General features: G+C 48.7%; 1 protein-coding gene across 1 annotated transcript in view; it reads left to right on the plus strand.

Moving 5' to 3' along the window:
• Window positions 1-27,279, plus strand: part of CFAP57 (cilia and flagella associated protein 57) — a 61,760-nt gene that overhangs the window by 24,586 nt on the left and 9,895 nt on the right. Inside the window, exons 10-20 of the mRNA XM_057709200.1 lie at window positions 409-582; window positions 3,113-3,274; window positions 6,598-6,753; window positions 8,027-8,120; window positions 8,730-8,920; window positions 10,818-10,991; window positions 12,046-12,204; window positions 14,866-15,009; window positions 21,141-21,257; window positions 22,398-22,532; window positions 22,615-22,758. Coding sequence (XP_057565183.1) covers window positions 409-582; window positions 3,113-3,274; window positions 6,598-6,753; window positions 8,027-8,120; window positions 8,730-8,920; window positions 10,818-10,991; window positions 12,046-12,204; window positions 14,866-15,009; window positions 21,141-21,257; window positions 22,398-22,532; window positions 22,615-22,758 — 1,650 coding nt within the window. The remainder of the gene's footprint in view (window positions 1-408; window positions 583-3,112; window positions 3,275-6,597; window positions 6,754-8,026; window positions 8,121-8,729; window positions 8,921-10,817; window positions 10,992-12,045; window positions 12,205-14,865; window positions 15,010-21,140; window positions 21,258-22,397; window positions 22,533-22,614; window positions 22,759-27,279) is intronic.

Below are 27,279 nucleotides of genomic sequence, written 5' to 3' on the forward strand. Positions count from 1 at the left end.
GGGAGCCTGACTGCCACCTAGTAGGTGGGTGAGTTGATGCAACTTACCTAGTATCTCTGTGACTCTGTTTCACCATCTTTAAAGGGTTTTTGTGAGGATTGGGTGAGTTACAACCTGTAAAAGCCATAGAACACTGCTGGGCACACACTTTATGGAGGTTTCCCTTTTTTAGTGTTGTTCCTAACTCCTAGAACTGCTTACTGAGTGGCCAAGCAGCCAAGAAATATTTAGTTTGTGCCCTTTATGTGCTGGACACAATGTCAGATGCTAAAAGGAATGGGAAAAAGCACGTTTTTAAATCCAGAACTTGCCCTACTGTTGCTATTAGAAGCAAGGAGGATGATGACATGGGGACAACTGGGGACACGGCTCTGCCCCTCACCCTGAACAGAGCTGGCTGTGTTCCAGGTCCTTAGGGAGATGTCAGCATTTGACGTCACCTACACAGCCGTCGTCATCTCCCATTCCGGGCGCATGATGTTTGTGGGCACCTCAGTGGGAACCATTCGTGCCATGAAGTACCCGCTGCCTCTGCAGAAAGAATTCAACGAGTACCAGGCCCATGCCGGTCCTATCACCAAGGTGAGGGGGAACGTCTCCCCTGGGGCCCAGTCCCAGATCCAGCTCTCAATAGACCCACCTGGTCCTGCCCTCCACATACCCGCTTCATCCCTTTAACCTCCCAGTATCTTTTCTCTCCATTTATCTATTCATCCAGGTAAATGTTCCACAAACATTTATTGGCTCTTAATACTCTTTGTTTAAACTACTCCCAGGAATTTGTCCTAGGAAATAATCAGAGATGCACCTAGAGATTTATGTACAAAGTTACTCGTCATATTAGGCTGCATAATAATGGGCCATTTGAGAGTTGCTATAGGTGCCCTGCACCCCCCCCCCAAGTTGTCCTCTACAGGCCAGCACCCTCATGTCCCAGCTGCTGAGTGTTGGCTGCTAAGGGCTCACAGCTCTCCTTCACAGAGTAGCTCTGGACTAAAAGGGGTCATAGCCCAGGAGATGAACCCCCGCCCCTCCCTGGGGTAATACCATGAGCACACATTTGTAAGTTGTCCTTTCACTCTCCCTTGTTAAAAAGCAGTGTCTGTGCTTACATGGGCTGCTGGAGAACAGGCACTGGGAAAGTGTGTTCTCTCTCCCTCTGCCCCTCTCTTATCCTCGATTGAACAATACCAACACCTGAGGTTTTTAATTACAGTATGTCCCCAATTCTGTACTGGCTTGCCTGCAAATACCATCCTTATTAGGAAAGCATTTTTCATTATAAACTGGAACATTCCTGTACTGAGCCTGGGTCTTGGGTCCAAAGTAAATTACTATCACATGTTCCCCCCTCTTTGCTTCAGAACTACCAAGTGTCATGGATAAGATGTTTACTTTTCTGATTATAAAAGCAATACATGTTTAGTTTAGGAATAAAAATCCTCATAATAGCATCATCGCTAATATGTTAATGAATTTTCTTCTACTTTTTTGTGCATATGCTTTAAATAAATTAAGATCATACTGTATGTACACTCTTTTATAAGCTTTTTTTTAATTTAATGCTATCGTAAGCAGTTTTCCATATAATTAAATATCCCTCAAAAACATGATTTTTAGTAGCTATACAAATATCCTATCATATGGTGGACCATAACTTATTTAACTCTTCTCTTACAACTGGACATTTAAATTATCCTATGAACTCATGAATATCCTGGTCTATAGATTTCTGTGAGCATCTCTGATTATTTTCTAAGGCTAACTGCCTAGGCAGAGAGCAAATCCTAAGGGAAAGAACATTGCTGTTTTTAAGGTTCTTGACACATATTGGTGATTGTGAAAGACAGTTTCCACAGTTGATTCTTTACTTTTCACTTTTTATTTTGAAGTAATTATAAATTCATAGGAAATCTGAAAGATAGCGTCGAAGTCCTGTGTGCCCTTCACCCAGTTTCCCCCAATAGTTACATCTAATGTAACTACTGTACAATGTTAAACCAGAAAGCTGACAGCACTGGTACACCGTGTGTGGGGGTCCTGTGTCATTTTTTCACATGAGTACATGTGTGTAACCATCACTGCAGCAAGACACAGAGCTGTCCCAGGTCCACAAACAGCTTCCTCACGCCACCCTTCATAGTCACCCACCACCATGCCTAGTCCCCGGCAACCACGAATTTGCTTTCCATTTCTATAATTTTCACATCTTGAGAATTTGATATAAGTAATCATACAGTATGTGACCATTTGAGAGGAGCTTTTTTCACTCAGCATCATACCCTTGAGCTCCATGCAAGGTATTTCATGTATCAATACTGTATTCCATTTTTTTTTTTTTTTTTTGCTCCGTAGCATTCCGTGGTAAGGATGTACCATGATTTGTTTAACCATCTACCTCTAGTAGGATATTTGATCTTTTTCCCAGTTTGGGGCTATTACAAATAAAACTGCTGTGAACAATTACGCACTGGCTTTTATGTTTACCTCAGTTTTCATTTCTCGGGAAAATGCCGAGGAATACTATTGCTGGCATATATTGCAAGTGTGTTTATTTAGTTTTTTTAAGAAACTACCAGCTGTTTTCCATTCCTACCAACAATGTGTGAGAGATCCACTTTCTCCACATCATTGCCAGCATTCGGTATCACTATTTTTTTATTTTAGCTATTCTAATAGGTGTAGAGTGACATCTCATCACAGTCTTAATTTGCATTTCCCTAATGGCTAACAACGCTGAACATCTTTTCATGTGCTTATTTGCCATCTGTGTTACTTCTCCAGTGAAATGTCTCTGTATCTTTTGCCCACTTTCTAGTCAGATTATTGGTTCTTTTTTTTTTTACTGCTGAGTTTTGAGAGTTCTTATGTAATGTACATAATAATTGACTCTGAAGATTCTACATCCACAGAGAACATATGCATAGTCTTATGCTGTTACTCTTTCCCACAAGCCTGTGAGGGTTCCTGTCTCATTTCTTTTCTAAGACCGAGTCCTCCTCCCCAGGAGGCTGTGCCCCAGCTTGCGTGGTGGGAGGTCTCACACAGCAGCTGGCTCAGTCGCGGTCTCCGCAGCCTGAGAAGGCCTCCTCTCCACGCTCCTTCTCCACAGATGCTGCTCACCTTCGATGACCAGTTCCTGCTGAGTGTCGCCGAGGATGGCTGCCTGTTCACCTGGAAGGTCTTTGATAAGGATGGTCGGGGGATCAAGCGAGAGAGGGAGGTAGGCTTTGCCGAAGAGGTGCTGGTTACCAAGACCGACATGGAAGAGAAGGTAAGAATTGGATCTGATGAAGAGGGACACAGATTCCTTACGAGGCTGCATGCAAAGTCCTGGGACCGGCATAGAGCCCTTCTCCAGCCTGGCCTCACCTTGCCCGGCACAGACCCTCACGGCTCCCTGCCTGTTCTTGCCCACACCGCCGCCACTGCATTCTGTGTCCTCCCTACCCCACCTGTCCTTCTGCCGCGTGATCGTCTTGACTCACACTGAGCTCTGCTTTTAGTCTGTGACTTGTCTTTCATCTCCTACTCTTTGAGGACAGGAACCATGACATAATTCGCTTGTATGACCAACAGTTTCCGGCATGTGCTAGGCATAAATAAATATTTACATAAATATTTGTGATAAATATTTACAAAATTAAAGTGACAAACTGAATATTCCAGTTGTATCTGTGAAACTTAACAACTGCTGGTATCTGGAACCTTCTTTAAAAAAGAAAAAAACAATCCTGAAACCCACTCCTCTCAATAATAAAGCAATAAAAGTAATAATAACCAATAACCAACCTTTTTTCAGGTTCGCCACGAACCAGATACTGTGCTAATTACTGTATAAGTATTTTCTCATTTAAATCTCACAACATCTCTGTGGAGAAAATACCATTGTTTTCCCCATGTTTCAAAAAATGTTTTTGGAGAGGTCGAGTGACGTGTCCAAAGTCACTGAGCTAATTCGGAGTAGGCTCAGAGTTCCGATCCCGATTTCACATAGAGCCCACTCTCCTAATCACGACCTCACAGCGCCTTCCCTCCTGTTGATGCAGCTAACGGTGCATTAAGACGTGTTTTGAGCACTCTGAGTGCTGCAGTCCCCGAGGGAAAAGCCAGGTGGGTGGTAACCTCACGGGGCTTACAGAGGGTGTACAACTGCGCACTCACTGCCGTTCTTCCAGAGTGTAAGGTGCATTCATTGAGTACCTGCTGTTTGCTGGTTACTGGGGATGCGTGTGTGAAAAGACAGAATGGGCCCTGTGATCAGGAAACTCACAGTCAAGTTGAGGGACAGAGACAAGCGAACCAACAGGACTGCAATGCCAAAACAACCCCAGAACAGGATGGTTGGCTCCTGGCAATTCCCTGAGATCCCTCCTAGAGCTCTCTGGAGCTTTCTGCAGGAAAGGGAAGTGGGAGGAAAGGCTGAGGGAGAGCCTGTGAGAGTCAGGGTCTGACCTCCTGCAGGCAGGCTAATGTGTCTCCTCCTCTTCCTTCTTCTCTGTTTCCTCTCTTTTTCCCAGAGAGGAGAAGACACCAAATAGGAGACACTGGGCTGCACCAAAAGCCTGAGGTCTCTGGGCTGACTCCTGACCCAGTACCTAGCTAATCGTGACAGCACTGCTGCCAAGCTGGAAATGACTAGTGTATGTTCCACCCACTTCTTGAAATTCCCTTCTCTCTCTGGCTCCAGGAGACCACACTCATCATCCCTGTAAGCCTCTCTGACTCGTCCTCCCCAGTCCCTTCCTGGCTCCTCCTTCATCTGACCTTAAAAGTCACATTGCCCAGAATTCCCAGCTCTCTCTTTTTCTTCGTATTCTATGACATTCTATGTAACTATCGTGATTTACCCACTCATTCAGTCATTCCTTTACTCATGCATCCAACTAAGTATTTGCTGCGGGGATCTGCTATGTACCAGATACTGTGCTCGGTCTAGGATTACAGAAATGAAAGACCTAGACAGTCCTGGAGCTTATATCATGGGAGGAGGTATGGGGAAATTTTTATTTTGTTTGTTTATTTATTTGGCCACACTGCATGGCTTATGGGATCCTAGTCCCCCAACCAGCCATTGAACCCAAGCCCTGGGCAGTGAAAGCACAGAGTCCTAACCACTGGACCACCAGGAAATTCCCCAGGTAAAGTTTTAAAAGGGAATCAAGTGTGTAATGAGTGTTATGAAGGAAACCGTGCTGTGGGAGCACAGGGAAGGGAACCGGACCCAGGCCAGCTGGTGCCTGAGGAAGTGAGCCTTGAACAGAGCCTCTGGAACAAGTGGGAAAGGGCCTTCCACCCTGAGGAATGAGTGTGTGCTGATGGATGAGTGAGGGGTCCTCTGGGGAGGATGCTTCTAGCTGGTGGTGCTGGAGAAGAGGGGACTGCCAGAGAGAAGGGTTGGAGGTGAAGCAGAGAGAGATGGTGAGGGGCCTTTTACACCACGTTTTAGACTTTGGAGTTGGTTCCTAGGGCCCCATTGATGATCTGGGTTAGGGAATGAGTCAACAGATTTGTGTCTGGAGAGACTGCTCTGCAACAGCAACATAGAGAAGGACGGAGGCAGGACGATGAGCAAGTGTCTCCAATGTGACATGTCAGAAGCAGGTGGTTCCCACCAATAAACGTGTCCCACTCGTCCATGGCAGACCCCCAGGCCATGTATTCATCTGATACATATTTATTTAGTGCTGACTGTGTGCTGGGCTTCCAGGATAAAGCAGGGAAGCAAGACAGGCCAGTGCAACCCTCAGGGAATGGTCTGGGCCGGGCTGGGTCTTCATCCACACTCCTTTCACTTCACCCCACACCCCATCAGGCACCATGTTCCCTAATATCTCTTTCTCTGGAATCGTTCCATGGTGCTCTGCTCCCCCACCTCTGGTCAGGTCCTTACCTGCCCCCACCTGAACTATGCAGGGCCCCCCCAGCTAATGCACCCACCTTCAGTCCTTCTCTACCCTAGCCTGGGTGCACGCTACCTGGCTTTGGGTCCTTACCGCAATTGGTAATGATATGTCTACTTGGCTGTCTCAGTAGACTGTAAGTTCCATGGGGGCAAGAATCATGATTCAACAAATATTTTTCGAGTGCCTACTATGTGTTCAGCACTGTCCTAGGTACTTGGGATACATCAGCATACAAAACCAACAAAGATCTCAGCCTTCTTGGAGATTAAATTCTAGTGGGGGATGAAGACAAAAGACAATAAAATGAAAAGTCATATTTAAAAGTGCCAAGATCTAAGGGAGTAATAAAAAGTAGAGCAGTAAGGGGGTGGAGGGGAAGGGGAAGGAAGTGGGATTAAATCATGTGGTCCATGTAGACCTCACTGAGGTGACATCTAAGCATATTTGAAGGAGATGTGAGTTATTAGCATAATGCCTGTTGCACAGTGGAGCTCACTGAATACATGTTTTAAAGGTAGAGGAAGAAGCTCGTGTCTCCTAATTTCTGGTCTGTGTGTCTTGTGCAGGGAGATGACACATGCGTTGGAGGCCGAGCAGAGCTGTAGGTCTCAGAGAGCTCATGGCCACAGGTTTAAATAGTCTGATTCACCCTCACTGTGAGTGTTCTTGATTCTGTGTCCTTCTCCCAAAGGCTCAGGTTATGTTGGAGCTGAAGATGCGTGTGGAAGAGTTAAAAATGGAGAATGAGTATCAACTTCGACTAAAGGATATGAACTATTCTGAGAAGATTAAGGAGCTAACAGACAAGTTCCTCCAGGAAATGGAGTCCTTGAAAACGAAAAACCAGGTCTGTTGAACCAACAACCACAAATAACAGGAAATTTCCTATTCACTCAAGACAACTGGCACACCCTCAAACAATAAGACACATGCTGATGTGCAATTTTAAAACATAGTTGGTAACATCAGAAATGCTTACAACAAAGTGCTAAGTGGGAAAAAAAGCAGAATATAAAGCTCTCTATAGTGAATGTTATTAATGAGGTAAAGTAAATACACACAGAACAATTTTTTTCTAGTTAGTATTTTTTATTAAATAAAAGTAGTGTACTATGATGTAATATGGAAAAGATATAATGTTTCCACCCCCAAATTCAATACCAAAATAATCACACTATTCAACTTTATAACAGAATATTAGTAATAAATTGTTTGGGACAAAGAAAATTTTCCTAGACTATAAAGTCATGTTTCCCTAAGGAAAAAAAAGAAAACAGATTGCCAATTTTCTTCTTTCATTAGAACAATTTTTTAAGAAAATAGCCAACAGTGTGATTCTCTCTGAAAGTTGGGATTGTGGATAGTTTAAATTTGATTCTTTATGCTTTTCTATAATTTCCAGATTCTCCACCATAAGAATATATTACCTTTCTGATCCAGAGAAACTTATGTAAAAGCAAAGTGAAAAAAGTAGCAAGAAAAACGAAGTATGGAAAAAGAGGAGCTAGCAAAATATTGATCTCAGGATTGTCAGTAGGTTAAATAAAATTAGTCTAAATGGTCTTCCTGTACTTAAAGATGGTCCAGGACTCTCCCAGAATGATTTCTCTGTTCTGTACAAATCTGCCTGGTCCTTCATCCCAAAACTGCCCATTTTTTGCTCAAATGATGTTTGTTCTTTTATGTTATCTCCATGGGTCTAAAAACACCCTGGCATTTAATGTTATTATTTCATTCATTTAATCAACAAACATTGGTGCCTTCTGTAATCCAAGCACAAAGTTAGGTCCTTCCCCTGCCTACAAGGAGCTTTCCTGCTCCACGAAAGAAAACACTTGCTTAGAACATGAACATATCCAAGGATTTCCTTGAGAGCAGTGTGCTGACAACAGTGGTTTCAAGATCCATTTCGTAGAAGGATCTAAACAGAGACATTGTAGAACTTTCAGAACAGAATATAATGCAAAAAAAGTGATAGCTCAGGTGTTGCTCATAGAACAATGCTTGGCGCAAAGTAAGGGCTTGGAAAGTGAAGGCAGCTCTCACTTGTATAATTTGTTTCTCATAGTGGTGCTTTCAGCAGATGTGTAGAAATAAGAACACTTGACTCTGTGTCTTAGGTTTTAAGAACTGAAAAAGAAAAGCAGGATGCACTCCATCGTGAACGCATGGACGACCTCCTAGACAAACAGAGCCGAGAACTGCAGGACCTGGGTGAGGCCCCCTGTGGAGGCCACTGGGCATAGGGCAAAATCTGAGAGTCCTCCAGATTCAGCAGAAGCCACAGTCTATGAACAGCCTACACTTATCCCCTGGAACTCACCATGGTTTTTACTCCTGTGTATTTACTCATTCTCTAAACATGGATTAAACACCTACTGCACGCCAGTAGGGGATAGGAAGAGTGTGGATTTGGAGCCTGATAGGCTGCCTTGGGTCCCAGACTCACCCAGACTTGCTGGGTACTCTAGGGAGTTGCCTAACCTCACCAAGCCTCAGGTTACTCTTCTATAAAATGGAGGTACTAGTACCTGTTTTGCACACTCAGCACATTCTTCTTGGCCCTGAACCCCCAAATAACCCTCTGCACTTTTTCTGGAAACCTTCCTGCCTAGATGGTGAAGGGAAGGAATCTGGCTGCCTGACAAGACAATGGCATGAGGTGGCCCATAGGGAAGACGGGTGTGCATTTGGATCTCGGCTGTGGAGGCAGAGGCTCTAGCTGGTGCTCGAAGGGGACGGAAAAGCACCCAAGGCCTCCTGAGTGTCCTTGAGTTTGGTGCTACTATCCCTCTTGAAATAACCTTCTTTGCTTCGCTCCAGAATGTTGCAACAACCAAAAGTTGCTTCTAGAATATGAGAAGTACCAGGAGTTGCAGCTCAAGTCCCAGAGGATGCAGGAGGAGTATGAGAAACAGCTTCGGGATAACGATGAGACCAAGAGCCAGGCCCTGGAGGAGCTGACTGAGTTTTACGAGGCCAAACTGCAGGATAAAACCACCCTCCTGGAAGAGGTACTCGCAGGAAGCCGAGCTGTGCCTCCCTCTCACGGTGCCATCCTGCAGACCTGGGAACAGCCCCGAGAGCTGTGGGAAGCCTCGCCTGACCTCCTTTTCCTTCCTCACCTTCCTTTCCGAGTGTGTTTCATTCAGCCTTGCTTTGTACTGTTTATATATTTGTTTCCCTGGTGGCCAAGAGACTCCCTGAGCTGGGAGGTACTCAGCTTTTGAGACTGAAATTCCTTGGATAGACTGAGTGTATATCTATTATTCTCTCCTAACTGTATCTTCATGCCTTAAGCACTGGGGACAGCTTTCTAGAAGGAGCCTGTAGAACCTGGAGAGGAACAAGGGTCCTGAACCATGGGGCAGGTGGTTGCCTGAAACCCTTCGTAACTTCTTATGTCTCACAAGACATTGTAAGTCAATGAAATCATTCCTTCACTGACTCAACAAGCACAGACCATGTCTTATTGGTTTACCAGCCCAAGTGCTGGGTGGTGAAGCTAAGTGAAACATGGGACCAGGTTATCAGTCAGGTAAGAGAGGCAGTCACACAGACTGATATTCATCAAGGTGCAGACCAGACAGTGGGGGATACAGACACAGAGCACCCCCACCCCTGGCCTGCAAGGGCTGGAAAGGCTGGCAGGAGCTACTGAGATCCAGGAGGCAGGGAAGCTGGAATTAACCAGAAGATAGGGAAATGCCCGAGGTTAAGAGCATCCAGACACAGCAAAGTCATAGGATGTTCAAGCAGTTGGGTTGCCAAAATATCTCGTTTCCCAAGATGAAGAGAAAATTGAGAGAGGCCAGATGGTCTTCTTTTTGGCATGAAATTCTGGCAGGTAGTATGCTGAGAGTGAGAAGGCGGGGGAGTCATGCAGGTACGGAGTTATTTTTGAAGGGAATAAGGAAGGGAGTGACCAAGAAGAGGACAGGCATGTCTGTAGCCGAAGGCTCAGCTCAGGTCTGAGACACGAATTGTGGTGGCGTTCACCCACCAGGCTGTGTGCTTTTCCACAGCAGGGTTCAGTGAGTAGATGTGTGAGCAAGGAAGGCGGGGAGCCGCCCTGACCTGGAGCTGGGGCTTCACTGAGTGGTGAAAATAAAGGTTGGCTGGTCACCAGCCACTGGGTCCAGGCCAGAGAGGGCCAGTAAGGACCTAAGGGTCAGTGAAGGAATCAAGACCAGGCCTGGGGCCGTGGTGAGGTTGAGAGCTGGATGGCATACCTGGGATCCAGCAGGGAAGTCACCTGTGCTCAGAAAGCAGGGCCTGTAGTTCAAGACTTCAGAGGTGGCACCGTTCCAGGGGGTGGGCCTGAGAGTGGGTGCAGGAAGATAAGAGTCAAAGCACCAGGAGACCACCCTGATGACGGCAGGGAAGATGGTGCGTGGGCATCCGGAAGCCTCTGGTGAACTGGGAGGGTGACCAGGTAGTGGGGGATATATAGGTGGTAAGAAGTAGAGGGTAGAGGTCCTGCAGACTTGCCAGAGGCTGAGCTCTGTTAGCAGAGCAGGAGCTAAGAGAATTCCACCCCCACCTGAGCCCGCCATGGTTCCACTTCTACAATGTGAGGAATGTTCCTTCGCTGCCCTGACCACGTCCCCAGCCCCATTTCCGGCCGCCCCTGTCCAGCTCCCCCGCGTCCAATGATGTGGAGCCTCTGGGAATTTTCTACACAACCTCTGGTCCCCTGCTCAGGATGCTGCCTCTTCACCTATGCACTTGTCTGCACCCTCAGGGACTCAGGACAAGACCCAGCTCCTTGGTTTCCACTTCTTTACTAACACTTGGTCTCCCATCCCCATGATAGGCCTCGTATGCTCACCTCGTCCCAGGCCCTCTGAGCACACAGGTGCCACATGTCCCCTCTCCCCTGGGCACACATTCTCCCTTTCCCCGAGCCAGGCGCAGGAAGACGTCAGGCAGCAGCTGCGCGAGTTTGAAGAGACCAAGAAGCAGATTGAAGAAGATGAAGACCGTGAGATCCAAGATATCAAAACCAAGTATGAGAAGAAGCTTCGGGATGAAAAAGAAGCAAACCTGCGGCTCAAAGGAGAAACGGGCATCATGAGGAAGAAGGTAGCGGGCTGTTTCCGAGAGACCTGGGGGGCAGGCCAGGGCCGCACTGCAGAGGAAGCACGGGGTGGGCTGGGTTGACGGACAGGAGCCCGCTGACGGTGGCTCTGCCCCCAGATGGGTGGGGGAGGTGCCTGGCAGAGGTCCAGCCTGGATGTCCTCATCTCCAGCAAGTGGGTTCGGAAAGGAGCGCCAGCTGGTATGAGGGTTCCCCCTGTCCAGACAGGCAGACAGATCCTTACCACATCCTCTGATGGGGTAACTGTCAGGGGTGCCCCTCCTATTTCCTGTTTACAGGGGCAGTGAGGTTCACCATGACACCCTTGGACACCCTGGGCTTTCATTTATTGGCAAGTGGGACTTAGAGTTTTCAGAGCTAAACTTTTAAAGTGGAAATGAGGTCTTTGGAAGTGAAATAGATAAAATCTTTGCCTGGAGGTGTCCTCAGGCTCTCAGTGCAGGGAATCAGGGGTGCTCCTGTTCAGACTCTGTGGGTGGGAGAAAGATTGGGAGTATACGATGCTTAGTTTACAAGGCAGGGGAGATGTTTGTAGTCACTGATGGCTGGGTAAGGAGGCATTCAGTTCACAGATCCTTATAGAATTGCCACGTTCCCCAAAACATTTAGGCTTAGAGAAGCCAAGTTCAAAGCAACTCACATTCCTTCCTATTAAAACTCACGCTACTAATCAATCCAGTGGGCAATCACGTCTTCCCTTCTTGGACGTGACTAAGGTGGCTCATCCGCTAGGGCCCAACCTCTGTGACCTTGGTGGCGCATGGATCCCAACCTTTCAAGGTCAGTGTGATCACAGAAAACTCTGGATCTGCTGGGGGAGCTGGTCTCTGGAGCCTCTTAAGGCAGACAGTCCATCCTCGCATAAGGGGATGGGACTGAATCTTCTTGGAAAGAATACTACATTGTCCCCTTGGCCTGGGAAATTCTTGACTGTCCCATATTCTGATGGGGAGCTCTGAAAATCTCCAGGCAGGCGGGAGGAATAGAGACGAGCTCACAGGCTTTGGCGGTCTCTGTTGTTGCCGTTTGTTCCTCTAGTTCAGTAGCCTGCAGAAGGAGATTGAAGAGCGAACCAACGACATTGAGATCCTGAAGGGAGAGCAGGTGAAGCTGCAAGGGGTCATCAAGTCCCTGGAGAAGGACATCCTGGGCCTCAAGCGGGAGATCCAGGAAAGAGACGAGACAATTCAAGATAAGGTGAAGGCACATCCCCTGTCCTCCCTCAGCTCCAGCCTAGGTGGACCCAGGCAGTGAAGATGAAGCCGGAGGGACAGGATCCCTGCCTTTTGAACTTGCTGGGGGAGGAGCAGTCAGTGAAGTGGGTACAGTGTGCTTAGCACTGGGCTAATTGCTGTAAACACATCCCATTCAGTACCCCCAGCAACCCCAGGGACCATCAGCAACCCAGTTGTATAGTTCAGGAAACTGGTTCCAAGGGTTAAGTATCTTGCCCAGGGTTGTACAGTTTATAGGTGACAGACTTGGGGTAAGAACCTGAGGGCTGACTGCCAGGCCCCTGCAAGCCGCTGCTCCGGGCGTCCCAGGGTGACCAGCCCACGGACTGGGGGCAGCTCACCTGTGCTGTCGCCCATGTGATCCCCCTGGTTGGAGAGGAACTCCCCCATGGTTGGCCCCCACTGGGTACCCCGGAAAGTGGTATCAATTTTTCGGACGGCCTTCTCACAAAACACTAAGACAGACACATCACATTTTGTGAGGCACACCGCCTCCATATCCAAAATCTCCTATCCTTCTGAGCAAATCCAGGCTTCATGCCCTCCTCTCCATGCCTTCTGCCATTGCTGCCTTAGTGGGACACAACTCCCAGGTGGTTGAGAACCCGAGTTTCAGCCCAGCGAACTAGGTTCCAGGGCAGCCTCTTGCATTGGCCACACGACCTCGGGCACCTAATCCAAGCCGTGTTTTCTCACCTGTGAATGGGGCCCTCAGGGCTCTGAAAAGGATGAAATGAGACAGTGCCCACATGTATTTCTGCAAGTGAACGTTTGCATTTGTATCTGGGCATTTTTTAGGGAGGAGCCAAAGCTCTCCGCAGATTCTCAAAGGGTTTTTTTTTTAATTAATTTTTATTGGAGTATTATTGATTTACAATGTGTTAGTTCCAGGTATACAGCAAAGTGAATCAGTTGTACATATACATATATCCACGCTTTTTTAGATTCTTTTCCCATGTAGGTCATTACAGAGTACTGAGTAGAGTTCCCTGTGCTATACAGTAGGTCCTTATTAGTTATCTATTTTGTATGTAGTACTGTGTATATGTCAATCCCAATCTCCCAATTTATCCCTCCCCCGACTAAAGGAGGGTTTTGACAAGAAAGAGGTTAGGACCTCTGGAAAATTGCACAAGCCTCCTAACAGGTCTAACGGCCTTCCTTCCCACTTCCCATTCAGGCTCCCTGCTCTGTAATTATGTCACTCTTCCACTTAAAATTCTTTTGCAGCTCCCAACTGCCTGTGGCAAGAGTCAGCAAACTTATTCTGTATTAAGGGCAAGGTAGTGCATATTTTCGTCTTTGCAAGCAGTGTGGTCTCTGCCACAATTGCTCAGTTCTGCCGCAGTAGCATAATATCAGCCATAGACAAGACATCAATGCATGGGCTTGGCTACCTTCCAGTAAAACTTTATGAAAACAGGCAGCAGGTCAGATTTGACCTGAGGGCTATAGCTTACCAACTCCTGGCCTCCTGAATAAATTTTCAACTCTTTAAGCCAACAGGGAAGACCCTTGCCCCCCGCCCCCGCTCCTCCCCTCCAACCTCACCTCTCACTGCCCCGGTGAACCACCACCTTAATTCACGCAAGTTATTCTCAGCACCCTCAATACTCACCACGCCTCCTGTGTGCCTCCCTCTTCCACAACACCTGTCACAGTGTAGGTTTACATTTGTTGACACATTTGCTTTCCAGCTAGTGTGTTCCTCCTTGAGGGTAGGGACGGCGGCATATTTCTATTTGGAATCTCCAACCTTGGCAAAAGATCTCCATTCAGTAAATATGTGGTAACAGATAGACCTACATTCCAACTACTATTGCCTTGCAACACATTACCCCAAAACTTAGTGGTGAAAAACAACTGTTTTTTTTATGCTTGCAGATTTTGTGGGTCTGGAGTTGGGACAGGGTACAACAGGTTGGTTTGTCTTTGCCCCCGATGTCTGGGTCCTAGTGGGGCCTCAGCTGGGTGACTTCAGCATCTGGGGGCTGGAAGACCAGCATCCAAGGTGGCTTCTTCCGCATGTCCAGTGCCTCGGCCAGCATGGCTGGGAGGCTGGGCTTAGCTGGGACTGTTGACCAGTGCACCAAATGTGCTCTCCAGCCTGGAGGTCTCAGAGTGGTAGGACTTTTGACATAGCAGATGGCCTCCCCCAGAGCACGTGTTCCAAGAGAACCAGGTGGAAGCTGCTTGGCCTTTTCAGAGCTAGCCTGGGAAGCCATACAGCATCACTTGAGCTGCATTCTTTGGCTTATAAGCAAACCAGAAGTCCAGCCAGGTGCAAAGGGAGGGAATTAGGCCCCACTTCCTAATGGAGGAGCATAACGTCACATTGTAGAAGAGCATGTGGGACAAGAGATGCTGTCCAGGTGAGCTTTGGAAAACTCAGTCGACCACAACCTATGTCTGAATGGGTGAGTGAGTGGATGAAATCCTGGCAGAGAAGCTAAGGAGTCAGTGATGCTACCTGGTAGGGGATCTGGCCTTTGTGTCCCCAGCAAGGGGAGCGGTCTGTGGCCTCCTCAGCTAGGAGGTCACCGGGTTTGTGCCCTTTGCCTAAAGGGATTCCATACCAGGGCCTCCTAGTAGCTCTCTCACTTCTCTCTCCTCTCACCGACAGGAAAAGAGAATCTACGATCTGAAAAAGAAAAATCAGGAACTAGAGAAATTCAAGTTTGTGCTCGACTACAAAATAAAGGAGCTGAAGAAACAAATAGAACCTCGAGAGAATGAGATCAAGGTGATGAAGGAACAGATTCAAGAGGTGAGAAGCCATCTGGACACGCTGGCCGCCTTCCTGACCTTTCCTGGCCGGCAGGGGCGGGGAGCGGGGGGAGGTGAAAGAAAGCTCTCCTCACAGCCCCTCCCTTCTCCACACGGTCCGCACCAGCTTCCACTCCGCAAAGGAAGCAAAGAGGAAGGCCCAGTGGGGATGCAGTGGTGCAAAAACAAAATGCTGTGGGAGTTGGCTTCCCTGCCGGGGGGTGGGGGGCTTGGGGTGGGCTCTGGCCCTGTTCCTCCCCTCTCCCCGCAGGACGTATGCTCTGGGCCCTTAAAGGGAAACTACAGCGGCTGAACCCTCAGCCACCAGGGGGCAGTGTGTACCCAGCCACCAGCCTGGTCACCAGCGAGGACACCCCTCTGGAGTCAACATTGTCTTCTCGGACTAAACATGTTGGTGGGGGCCCTGTGCAAGGCTGTGGTGTTTGGACTTCATCTGATAAGGAATAGGAAGTCATCAAAGGCCCTTGGGCAGGAGAGCGGCAAAGTTAAGTGTGTGTTCTGGGAAGCAGACAGGATGAAGGCAGAGAGGAGAGAGGTTAGAAGCAAGGGATGAGGGCTCCTGAGAGCCCAGTGAGGGACAAGCGTTCCCCTTCGGGCCCTCTGCCCCGCACACCCTGTGTTTCCTTGTGACGTGTTTGCCTGTCAGCCTGCCCACACTGGGCCGTGAGCAGCTGCCTGGAGTCCACGGTCGATCTAAAACTGAACTCCTGGCCCCCCTCGTCCGGTTTACCCATTTCTCAGTCAGTGGCCTCACAGCCCACCCAGGTGCTTAAGTACAAGTGTAGAAGGCTTCTGAGTTCTTCCCTTCTCTTAACTCCTATATTCAAATCACCAACACCCCTCTGATCAATTTCCAAAGGATATCTCAGATCCAACCAACCCTCCTTGCCCTCTGCTGCCATCACTCCAGTCCAAGCCTCCATCATCTCTCTTCTGGACTTGACTCCAGCCTCCAGTCTGGTCTCCACATAGAGACCACAGCAAACCCCAAGTGGTATCCCCTCCCACCTAGAATAAAGCCCAGACGCCTATGGAGGCCCCTGAGGTCCTGCATGATCCTACCTCTACCTCTCCAGGCTCCTTCCCTGGATCCAGCCTGCAGGCTTTCTGACAGTTCCGAGGACAAGCCACGCTTTTCCCATCCTGGGACCTTTGCAGTGCTGCGCTCCCTGCCCAGAAGGCTCTCAGATCTTCACATGACCGGCTTCTTTGTGTCTTTTACATCTCAGCTCATATGTCACCTCTTCAAGGAGGTCTTCCCTGACCACCCTATCCAAAATAGCCTTCTGCTCCCCCTCCACCTTCTCTGTGCTAAGCAAGGCTAAAAGTAAAAGGATATGAGTGTACTGATGGCCCAACTAGAATTAGCTCCACAAGAGCTATGGTGGAGAAAAGCAAAGCCTTTTCTCCAGGAGGCCCAGAAAGAGGCCAGGTGGTGGAATCAGTCCAGGGCTGGGGCATCCAGAGAGAATGTGTCCGTGTGACAGTGATTTTTGCCCTGCCCTCTGGGATGAGGAAGGATGCTCCCAGCTGACCACAGAGCTGCTTCCTCTGGGCCTCATGCCATTATTGAGTAATTTCAGGGCCCAAGAATTGCAGCCTGAGAAGATGAGAAAGAGCAGGGGCCCCACCTGCCTGGAAAGCCAATGTGCCGCAGGCCCCTGGCAGTCACTGCCCCACTTCTCCTGCCTCATCTGACATATTGTCAGCTGCATTTAAGGTTGGACCCGTTACCTTCTACTGCAGCACACCTGAGAAGTTGTTGACTTTCCCTTCAGTAACTGGACCAACCATGGCTTTAATCCTCAGCAGGGAATAGGCCACCCCCTTGGGACTGAGTCAAACAGGACCCTTCCTGCTCCACCCCAGGTGCCAGTTGCTGCCAGGGCTGATATCTGGGCTCAGTCCCTTTCCCAGGGGCCTGTGACCTGGGGGCTTCCCTCTGGGGCTCAGACACGTTTGGCCCACCCGCTGCAGACCTCCTGTGAAGTTCCTTTCCCTGACAGAAGGAAGCTGCTCCTTTGTAGCGCTGAGACCTCTGTGCATGGAAGCAGAATACTTCCCTGACTCAAGTACCTCCCCTCACAGACACATTTCCAGTTTCTCTTTGCTGAGACATGACTATCTCCTTCCTAGGGCAGGAGTTTCCGGAACCTCGTCATTTTACTTCGCGCTCCTTTATTTCTCCGTCTAGTGCAGGATTCCTCTGCCTCAGCACTGTTGCCACTCTGGGGGGGTAATTCTTTGTTGTGGGGGCTGTCCTGTACCTTGTAGGATGTTGAGCAGCATCCGGGGTCTCTACCTGCCAGATGCCAGTAGCAATCCTCTGCCTCCCTCACACGTGATCACCAAAAATGTCACGAAGTGTCGCCAGATGTCCCCTGGAGGGCAAGATGCCTCTCCCTAGCCCCCTCCCCACTGAGACTCTCTCAGTGTGATGAGTAACTCATGGCGAGTGGATGGAATTTCCATGCCAAGAAAAGGGTGCTTATTCCCACGCACCGTCTAGGCTGACCAGCCAGCCACTCAAATTTGACCTGTTTCACAATCTTCCCATGAAATAGATTCATTCTGTTCTCAGTGTGGTTTGAGGCTTTGTTCATATCACTTCCTTTCTGACCTAATCTTTGTTGCTGACTTTAAGATTGTAGAGAAAGAGGCACAGCCAGCTGCAGGCACTCAGACCTTGGAGAAGCCCCTCTGTCTGTTGCAGTGGCCATTTCTTTGGTCTGGAGCCCCAGCATCTCACCTGGGTCACAGTGGCAGCCTCCTGACCAGGCTGCCTGGTTCCGGTCTTGCTCTCTGTGGTAGAGCCTCTGCATCAGGCCTTCTAAGGTGCAAGTCAGATCATGTCACTCCTTGGGTAAGACCTGTCAGTGGCTCCCTGAACTTTCAGGATAAAGGCCAAACTTCTGACCCATTTAAACTTCTGGTCAAGATAAAGGCTGAGCTTTTCACCATTAAAGCCTCAGCGCTCGGGTCCCGCATGGCCCAGCTCAGCTGATCTCTCCAGTCTCTCGTCCCCTTCCTCACACGCACCCCTCCAAGATCCAAGGGTGGCTGGACCACTTCAGCCTGCAGAGATTCACCAGCCCATGCATAGCTTTCTGTGCATGGCTGTTCTCTCTGCCTGAGATTCTCCTTCCCAACTTGTCCTCTAAACGCTATTCCTCCTACAAAACCCAACTGAACATCCCTTCTCTGGGTGCCACCCCGCACCTCCTCTGTGCACACACAGGGCCCTTTCTACCCTGACTACGGACAGTGTTTATCCTGCTCCACCTGAACTTCTCATTTACTTCCCTCTAATCTCTCTAGACCCAGGGCTTCTTGAAGACGGAAACTGCCTCTCAGTCAAGGTTTATATCCCTGTGCCTGTGACAGCCGGCCATTCCTTTCCGATGGATACATTCTTTTGTTAGCTGTGCAGATACCCACACGTGCTGTGTGTCCTGCACCAGGCGGCTCCACGTAGCTCTGCCAACACTGCATGTTTATCTTATCGCTCTTCTGCCAGAGGCAGGTTCTTTCATGCCCTTCTCCCTTCCCTCACTTTTGCTTCCCTTGGCCTTCTACGTCTGCAGTGCATTCATTCATCCATGTAAATATTTATTGAGGGCCGGCTTTATGCCAGGCATTGGGTCAAAGGGCTACTCTATCTGTACAAAATGCTTCCAGTAATTAGGCTAACATTCTTCTAAATGCTGCCCCCTTCCTGTCCAGGATGTGGCTGCTTAGGGCCTCCTGGTACCCTGGAAGGTGGCCAGGAGCCTTGAAATCTGACCAAAGAGCCTGGGTTAGGCTAGAGGGGCTACTCCATCCAGCCATGAAAAAACCCAGTGAACTCCCCATTCCCCTCAAAATAGTCAGCAAACCTCTCTAATATCAGGAACACTGGCATCTACCAGAGTTGGTGTGTCAATCAGCCTGCATGCCTTTGCTTTCGGCAGAAATTAAATCAATGGAGAGCTCGCCTACAGCTGGTTTCATCCTAATCAGAAGCTCCGATTGTCATTCACATGTCTTTGGTTCATACCCTTGTAACAATGAATAAAACGTCTTTCAAAAATTAAAAAAAAAAAAGTCTTTCAGAAGCTCATGGGTAGCTTCTTTTTTTCTTTTGAAGATGAGGCACTCCGCAGTTATACTTTTAAAGAACTTTTCAGCAGAATGATGAGGCAAAGATTCCTTCTCAGCCTCCTCTTTCCTGTTTTATGCCTTAGACTGGGGATGCCTACATGCTGGTCCCTCAGAACTTTCTGCTTCAGAGTCAGCCCTGATGACTTGTGGCCCCAGACGGTCAAGATTCACTCATACAACTTCACAAAGTAGACAAGGAAGGTGCTTTTCTGCAGAACCTTGCCTCAGGTTCCAGTACTTAGGAGTTATCAGTTTATAAGGAATGCAAGAAAAGAAGGTAATCAGAAGGTTGAAGGAACAGGGAAACTAAGGGGGAAAACTTCATAGCCTGGCTATAGGAACACAAGATCTGGGTTAACATATCAGCCAAGGGGTGGGGGGCTTTGGGGATGCGAGGAAGAAGAAAGGTTCATTCCAGACTGGGAACTAGAAGGGAAGCGCCCTGGTAGCAGAGGAAACATTTGCACTGAAAGACTTCAGTTCTCTAATATAATTTTCATTCTCTTACTTTCTTCATTGAGGTTACATTGGTTTATAACGTTATATGTTTCATGCATACATTATATTTCTACTTCCGTATGCACTACAGTGTGTACAGCTAGTTTCCATCCGTTGCTGTACAGTTGTTCCCCTTTATCCATGTTCCCCTTGCCCTGCCCTTCCCCCTCTGGTAACCACTACTCTGTTCTCTGTATCTATGTGCTTGGTTTATTTGGTTTGTTCATTTATTTTCTTTGTTTTTTGTTGCTTTTTAAATTGAAGTATAGTTGACTTACAATGTGTTAGTTTCAAGTGTACAGAAAAGTGATTCAGTTATACACATAACCTTCAGATTCTTTTCCATTATAGGTTATTATAAGATATTGAATATAGTTCCCTGTGCTATACAGTAGATCCTTGTTTACCTATTTTATATATAGTAGTGTATATATGTTAATCCCAAACTCCTAATTTATCTCGCGCCCCCCGCCGCCCTGCTATCCCCTTTGGTAACCATAAGTTTGTTTTCTATGTCTGTGAGTCTATTTCTGTTTTGTAAATAAGTTCATTTGTATCATTTTTTTTTTTAGATTCCACATATAAGTGATATCATGTGATACTTGTCTTTCTCTGTCTGACTTATTTCACTTAATATGGTAATCTCTAGGTCCATCCATGTTGCTGTAAATGGCATTACTTTATTCCTTTTTATGGCTGAGTAATATTCCATTGTGTGTATGTACCACATCTTCTGTATCCATTCATCTGTCAAAGGACATTTAAGTTGCTTCCATGTCTCTTATATTTCAAATGTGAATGAAATCATACAGTATCTATCTTTCTCTGTTGGACTTATTTCACTAAGTATAATATCCTAAAAGGGTCCATCCATGTTGCTGCAAATGGCAAGAATTCATTCTTTTTTATGGCCAAATAGTTTTCCTGTGTGTGTGTGTGTGTGTGTGTGTGTGTGTGTGTGTGTGTGTGTGTGTGTGTGTGTGTGTGTGGTGTGTATACTACATCTTCTTTATCCATTCATCCATTGATGGGCACTTAGGTTGCTTCCATATCTTAGCTATTATAAATAATGCTGCAATAAACACAGGGGTGCATATATCTTTTCAAATTAGTGTCTTTGCAGTTTTTGCACAAATACCCAGAAGTGGGTTATCTGGGTCCCCCATTATGTGTCTATTCTTAATTTTTTGAGGGATCTCCATACTGTTTTCCACAGTGGCTGCACCAATTTACATTCCCACCAACAGTGTACAAGAATTCCCTTTTCTCCACATCTTCGCTCACCCTTATTCTTTCTTGCCTTTTTGATAATAGCCATTCTGACAGGCATGAGGTGATATCTCACTGTGGTTTTGTTTGCATTTCCCTAATAATTAGTGATGTTGAACATCTTTCCCTGTGCCCGTTGGCCCTCTGTGTGTCTTCTTTGGCTTACTTTCTAATCCTTGACTCTTCTCCCCCTCTTGCCTATAGATGGAAGCTGAACTGGAGCGTTTCCATAAGCAGAACACACAACTGGAGCTGAACATCACGGAATTGTGGCAGAAATTAAAAGCCACTGATCAGGAGATGCGCAGAGAGAGACAGAAGGTGTGAGGAGTTTCAGCGTCTGGGAGCTCTTGGATTCAGGAGCTGGCACCTGTCTGCAACGGGCAGCTGGCTTCCAAGAGACAGAGCCAGCCCCTCGCTGTGATACATTCCCATTTTAACTCACATTCTTTACTTGCTCACAGCCCTGCCCTATTTCAGGCTCATGTAAATGTACATGACTGAATCCATCTGAGACTATAAAATGACTTTGAGTAGAGTGATCATGGAGGTGGGAAGCCAGTGTTAACAGGAATGCTCCCAACATTGGCTTGTGTGGCCTGGGAAGGAACATGCTAAGAGAGATCATCTTCAGTCCGTGGTTAAAGGCTTGGCTACCAAGACAGTGCTGAGCTAGGAGGACCTCAGAGATCACCTCTTTCGATCTCTCTATGTAATAAACAAAGAAAGCAAGGTCAGAGAAATTAGGAGGTCAGAAACTTCACGCAGCACCCACAGCTAGTTAGCACATACAGAGCCAGTGCTGGAAACCCAGATTTCTGGTCCTTGGCCAAGACTTGGCTGCAACCTTACCTTCTGGCACAGAGCACCTTGTAATGTTGATAGAATCAGGTTGAATTTTTCCATCTCCCACATTAAGCATTGACTCTGTACTAGGTAACACTAGAAGCTGCAAAGCTATCAATGTGAACTGATACAGATCCTGCCCTTCACACACTAAAGAGGTTGACAAATGATTTGTGGCATGTGCATAATAATTATAGTGCAAGGTAGAAAATTATGGAATATGAATAAAGGGCATGGGAGCGAAGAGAAAGGAGAGGCTCTCTAGGTCAGGGATAGGAGAAGATGGGTATCTGAGAAAGCCTGATCTGCCCAGTTTTGCTGTCATCTTCCCTACCCACTCACAGCAGCCCTCAGGAAGCAGACACAGTGGAAGAGCTAACAAGGGGGCAGGGAAGCCCTGGCCCAGGGATCTGCAAGAGAGAATTGATGCTCTTCATCTTGACTCTGAAAGGAGCAGGTGACCACTTGCGCCTCCTTTAGTCTTTTGAGGCCTGTGGTCCTGGAAGGAATCCAGAGCCAATAAAGGAATCAGTGTGTGCAGCCTCTTAAAGATGCAGCCCCTGCCCCTGGAGAGTCCCTACAGGGCCAGAAGTATTTAAATGCCTCTGCTTGCAGGAGCGGGACTTGGAGGCGCTGGTCAAACGGTTTAAGACAGACCTTCACAACTGCGTGGCATATATCCAGGAACCCCGGCAGCTGAAGGAGAAGGTCTGTGCGCTCTTTGAGAAGTACGTGCAGAAGGCAGACATGGTGAGCTCTGCCTCCCTCTCCCGCCCTTCCCTGCCCCCTAGGCTCTCCCCTCCCTCACAGCAAACCCCTTCTGCTCCATCAGGTGGAGATCGCAGGGCTGAACTCGGACCTGCAGCAGGAGTACGCCCGTCAGAGGGAGCACCTGGAGAGGAACCTGGCCACTCTCAAGAAGAAGGTGGTCAAGGAGAGTGAGCTGCACCGCACGGATTACGTCCGCATCATGCAGGTACCCACGTGTGCCCCTCATCTCCCTCGGAGGCTGAGCCATCAAAGATGAGAGAGCCTGTCGGGGGCCCCTCCGAGACCACTGTCCTCAGGCCTCTGCCCCAAATGTCCAAGGGACCCACTGGCTTTCTCCAAAGTTCCCTCATTAGCTCATCTTCTCTGACCTCCCAGAGCTCATCCTGGCGGCGACCATGGCCCAGAGCCCCACCAAGGAGCTTTTCTAGCCATTTCCAGTGCCCACTGCTGCCTCACCAGTGCCGGTGCATGTCTGCCCCATCTCACTTCACCAGGCACCTGTTTCTTTTTTCCACTCCCATCTTCATCCACAGCACTCCTACATCCTGCCTCACTCCTCTCCTTGACCCCCTGTCCCCTCTGGACCTTCGTCCATGTGACTTCAGCTCTCCAAGTCACTCTCTTCCTGGTCCTCTTTTCTGTTTCCAACTCTTGTTTCACCTTACTTTGTTTTGCCACTTTTTATTCTGCTACCTGTATCATATGGTCCCTGCTGGCCAAGTTCTCTCCTGGGAACATACCCATCTCCTCCCACCTCCTCTGGCTTTTCTGGCGCCTCAGGTCCCTACTCTTATCTCTTGGGTCCGGAGCCAAGCACACCTACCCTAAGTGTTGGGCTCCCCGTGATTTAATGAGCTCTCCACCCCCATCTCCCAGGACTCTTCCTAGGGCTGCTCCTAACCCCATAACTGCCGCCTCCACTTATGTGCACTGTGGGGACTGCAGGCGGGATTCTGCTGCCAATTCCTGTTCAGGTATCAGTGTCATCTGAGGCAATTAATGTGAATTAATATCAAAAGAGAACATCAGAATCACATTTATACGGCACATACCTTTTCATGTTTGTATGTCTTTAATGCCATAATGAAAAGGCCAGAATGGGGAAGAGCTGCAGCTGGATCGAAACAAATCAGTTCCGAACACAGCTGGGCAGAGCACACTGCAATTCAGGCCAGCCCCAGGCATGGCGGGTCTCATGCCACCTTACAACCAGCCCTCCTTAAAATCAGCCCACACCATCAAGCAGCCCACTGTCCAGTTCCTGAACCATGAAAGCAGTCAGAGGCCCAGAGATAAGAGGGTATCCAATTGGTGGGGCCCTTGGGTACCAGCAGCTGATACCCAGAGCCATTGCTAAGGGTCTCAAGCAGGCCGTGGAAGATTCCCAGATGATTTAATGGCTTACTTACTCTCAGAGAGCTCACCTAGAGAACTTGAGCCGGACACAGATAATCACCACTCCATACAGCACATCCGGTGCTGTGAGCTCACCGGAGAGGCAGGCTTCAGCTAGGGGGCACGGCATTTGAGCTGGGCCTTGAAGGGTGAGTAGAGGGGGTCAGGGAGCAATTGAGGGAAGAGCCTTCCAGGCAGAGGATACAGCCTGAAAACAGTCAGAGAAGAGTGAGACCTGCGGAGTGTTTGGGGACCTGGGAATCCCCGACCTAACTTTCTTGCAGAGCATGGGGGCCGGGAGGAAGGGCCCACTGGAATGGTAGGTAGCTTACGGTCACATTGAAGGGGCTTTCCGTGTCACACAAGAAGCATGAAGTGTATTTTATAAGCTAGTGCCATCTAAGGTTTCTTAAGTAGGTAGGGGTATTATCTGTTCTGGAAAGGATTACTTCAGTGGGCAGGGGAGAAAGGCTGGTGGGGAAAGACAGGTGGCAGGAAAACCCTTTAGAAGGTGACTCCCACGTTAAAGGGAGATGACAGGCCTTGGGAGGGGAAAGTTGTGATGTCAGAAGACGTTTCAGAGTAGAGGTGATGAACAGATATGTCCCATTAGATGTGAGAGGAAGGCTGAAAGAGGAGCAGAGAAATGGTTCATTTGTGCAGTTAGGCAGATGGCGATCCCACCAACTGTGGGCTCTGCAAAGACACCACTGACGCGGGTCTCCCAAGTCATCAGAATAAGTCTGTCGCCTGCTTTTTCCACACGGACTGTATCCACTCAAGGCAGACCAGTAGGGGGTGCTGTAGGCATTTCCTCCCCTTGCCCCTCTCCCTCGGAGGCTGACGTTCTGTCAGTTGGCTCCCATCCGGGGCTCTCTGCCATTGCCCTCCACCAAAGGTAGTCCCGGACAGCTTGGCACAGCCTCTTTGTTCCGAAGGCTTTCTATCTAAGCAGACCTTAGCATCCCCGAGCCAGTCTCTCTCACGTGCCCCATGTCCTGGCGCTCGGTGGACCCAGGTCAGGTTTTCCCTGCCGGAGGCGCTGGGTGGGGGTCTGGAGGGTTAGAGGGGCTTTTGTAGACCGTCCTGACCAAGGAGGAATCAGGAACAGAAGGCTCAGCAAACCTGTTGCATTCACGTTTTAACGTCACAAAACTACCCAAGGCATTTACAGTTGACCTCAGTGCGACCTCCAGACTCCTCAGAACACAGACCACCCCAGAAAGCCCTCTTAAGGCAGCCCCACTTGTACTTTTCGGGGGCTCCCTTGGCCTTCATACTCTGTGAGGTGTTGACGGAGGTGACGTACATCAGAGGTGAGAGAGTAGAGTCTGGGAGGCAGCAGTGAGAGAGGAATTAAGGCAGCCAGGGGGCTGCCACCCATGCACGGCTTCAGCTTCCTCCTGTGAAACTGAATCTCATAATACCTTCCCTGTGAGGGGGTCGTAGGGGTTAAATGAGGCCACGTATGCAAAGTATCTGACGTGTCGCAGGAACCTAGTCCACCCTCGAAGTCATTATCTTACTGCCATTGTCACCGAGCATTTGGGAACTCAGGCCCTGCTTGCTCTCTCTTGGCTCTGGGTGTGAGACACTCTTCCCTCCCTGCCACCTCCACAGGGAGGCTTCCTCACACTGGTGATCCCCCCTCTTCACAAGGTCCGGGCATCTCTCTGCACAGCATCCCCGCTGGACCTCCCATGTCTGGCACAGTAAGCACCTAATAGGCTTTCCGTTTTTATGAATGAACGAACAAGAAGAGCAGAGGAATCGGGCTGCGTTGAGTCCTGGGCCTCAGTCACACACCAGTGAGGCCTGAAGCATGTTCTGGAGACCCGTCTAGGTGGCCAGCCTCCTGGAGGTGTCCAGGGCTGGCGGTGGGGTCAGAAACATGCATATCAAAGAGTACCGGGAGCCCGAAGTCGCAGTCACGGTGACAGGGTTGTCAGGGGCTCCGTGTGGGGCCGTCACAGTAGTGGAGGGGAGAGATGCTGAGAGCTGGTCATAAATAAACACGAGACTCCATTCAGACCCAAAGCCAACAGGACCGAGTGATGAAATGAATGGAGATTGACTGGGAAGAAGTACCTAAAAATGTTTCTGGAGAGAACTGGGGAAATGGCACTTTCAGTCTCTAATCTTTATTCTGATTACAATTACTTTATTGAATGAGGCAGGGGAAGTGAAGCTAAGCAACACCAACTGCGAGGAGGGGTGGAAAGAGCCCCTACGTGAGCTGGTGTGCCCAGCAGTTCCCTGTGTCTCTCCTGAGACTCTCTTTGGTCTGGTCTCCCGTGTTCAACCTTTACCCCCTGGTTTGTAATTTCCTCGTGAGTAAGATTCATCTTATTCCACTTGGTATCCCCTGTGTTAGTTATTAATTTGCTTATCCCTTCCACAAATATTTAGCGAGCACCTCTTCCAGGTCAGGCAGAGTCCAAGGTCTTAGAATCCAATAAATACATATTTAATTGATTACATCATGATATAAAGTCAGCATGGAGAATTTCCGGGGGGGGGGAGGGAACAGAGCATCTGTGGACTATGCATCACCAAGGCCTGGGTTGGTTAAAGGGGTAAAAAAATCAGGAGAAAATGTGCCGACTTTATCAAAAAACAGGCACAAAGCCAAGCCTGAGAACGAGGGATTAGCGATAACTGGACATTTCATCCAAGAGGGAGAACACTTTTTTAAAATGAGGAATAGCAGAATTATTGAATACGTGATATACTAAAAATCTGAATGTAGATCTGATCTGCTTAGATACAGAGGCCCTGGAGGGAGAGACTGTCAGGGTGTCTGCGGTTCACATCCCCATAACAGAGGAGGCTTGTCCCGCTCCACGGACAGCAGAGCTGGGGCTCACGCTGTGCTCTGGGCTCTGACTCCATGCTCACCACTCCAGGGACAGTGTCCCAAGTGGAAGCACAGTTTGTTTCTGGCACAGGTCCATCTTATGTAGATTTGGCCAGAATTTGCCTCTGTAGGTACTCAGACCCTCAAGGGCCTTGCTACTACCCACGGCATGGTCCAGCCCCACAGCATCTCCTGGGAGCTGGTTAGAAATGCAGAATCTCAGGAGCAGCTCCAGGCCTGCCGAGTCAGAAGCCACATTTAACAGGATCCTCAGGTGATTCGTGCACAGTCCTCTGAGAGGTGCTATGGCGGACACACTGAGTACTGAAGCCGTGGGCTCCAAGAGCAGAGCAGCCCGTGGTGACGGGGCGCCTCCATGGAGCCTCCCTTGGGGCTCCTGTGCTGAGTGTGAAGAGAAAGCCAAGGCCAGAGAGAAGAGACTGCTTGGTGCCAGAGCACAGGGCCCCCTCCACC

The sequence above is a fragment of the Hippopotamus amphibius genome, chromosome 1 (assembly GCF_030028045.1).
Source record: "Hippopotamus amphibius kiboko isolate mHipAmp2 chromosome 1, mHipAmp2.hap2, whole genome shotgun sequence".
NCBI classification, from domain to species: domain Eukaryota; kingdom Metazoa; phylum Chordata; class Mammalia; order Artiodactyla; family Hippopotamidae; genus Hippopotamus; species Hippopotamus amphibius.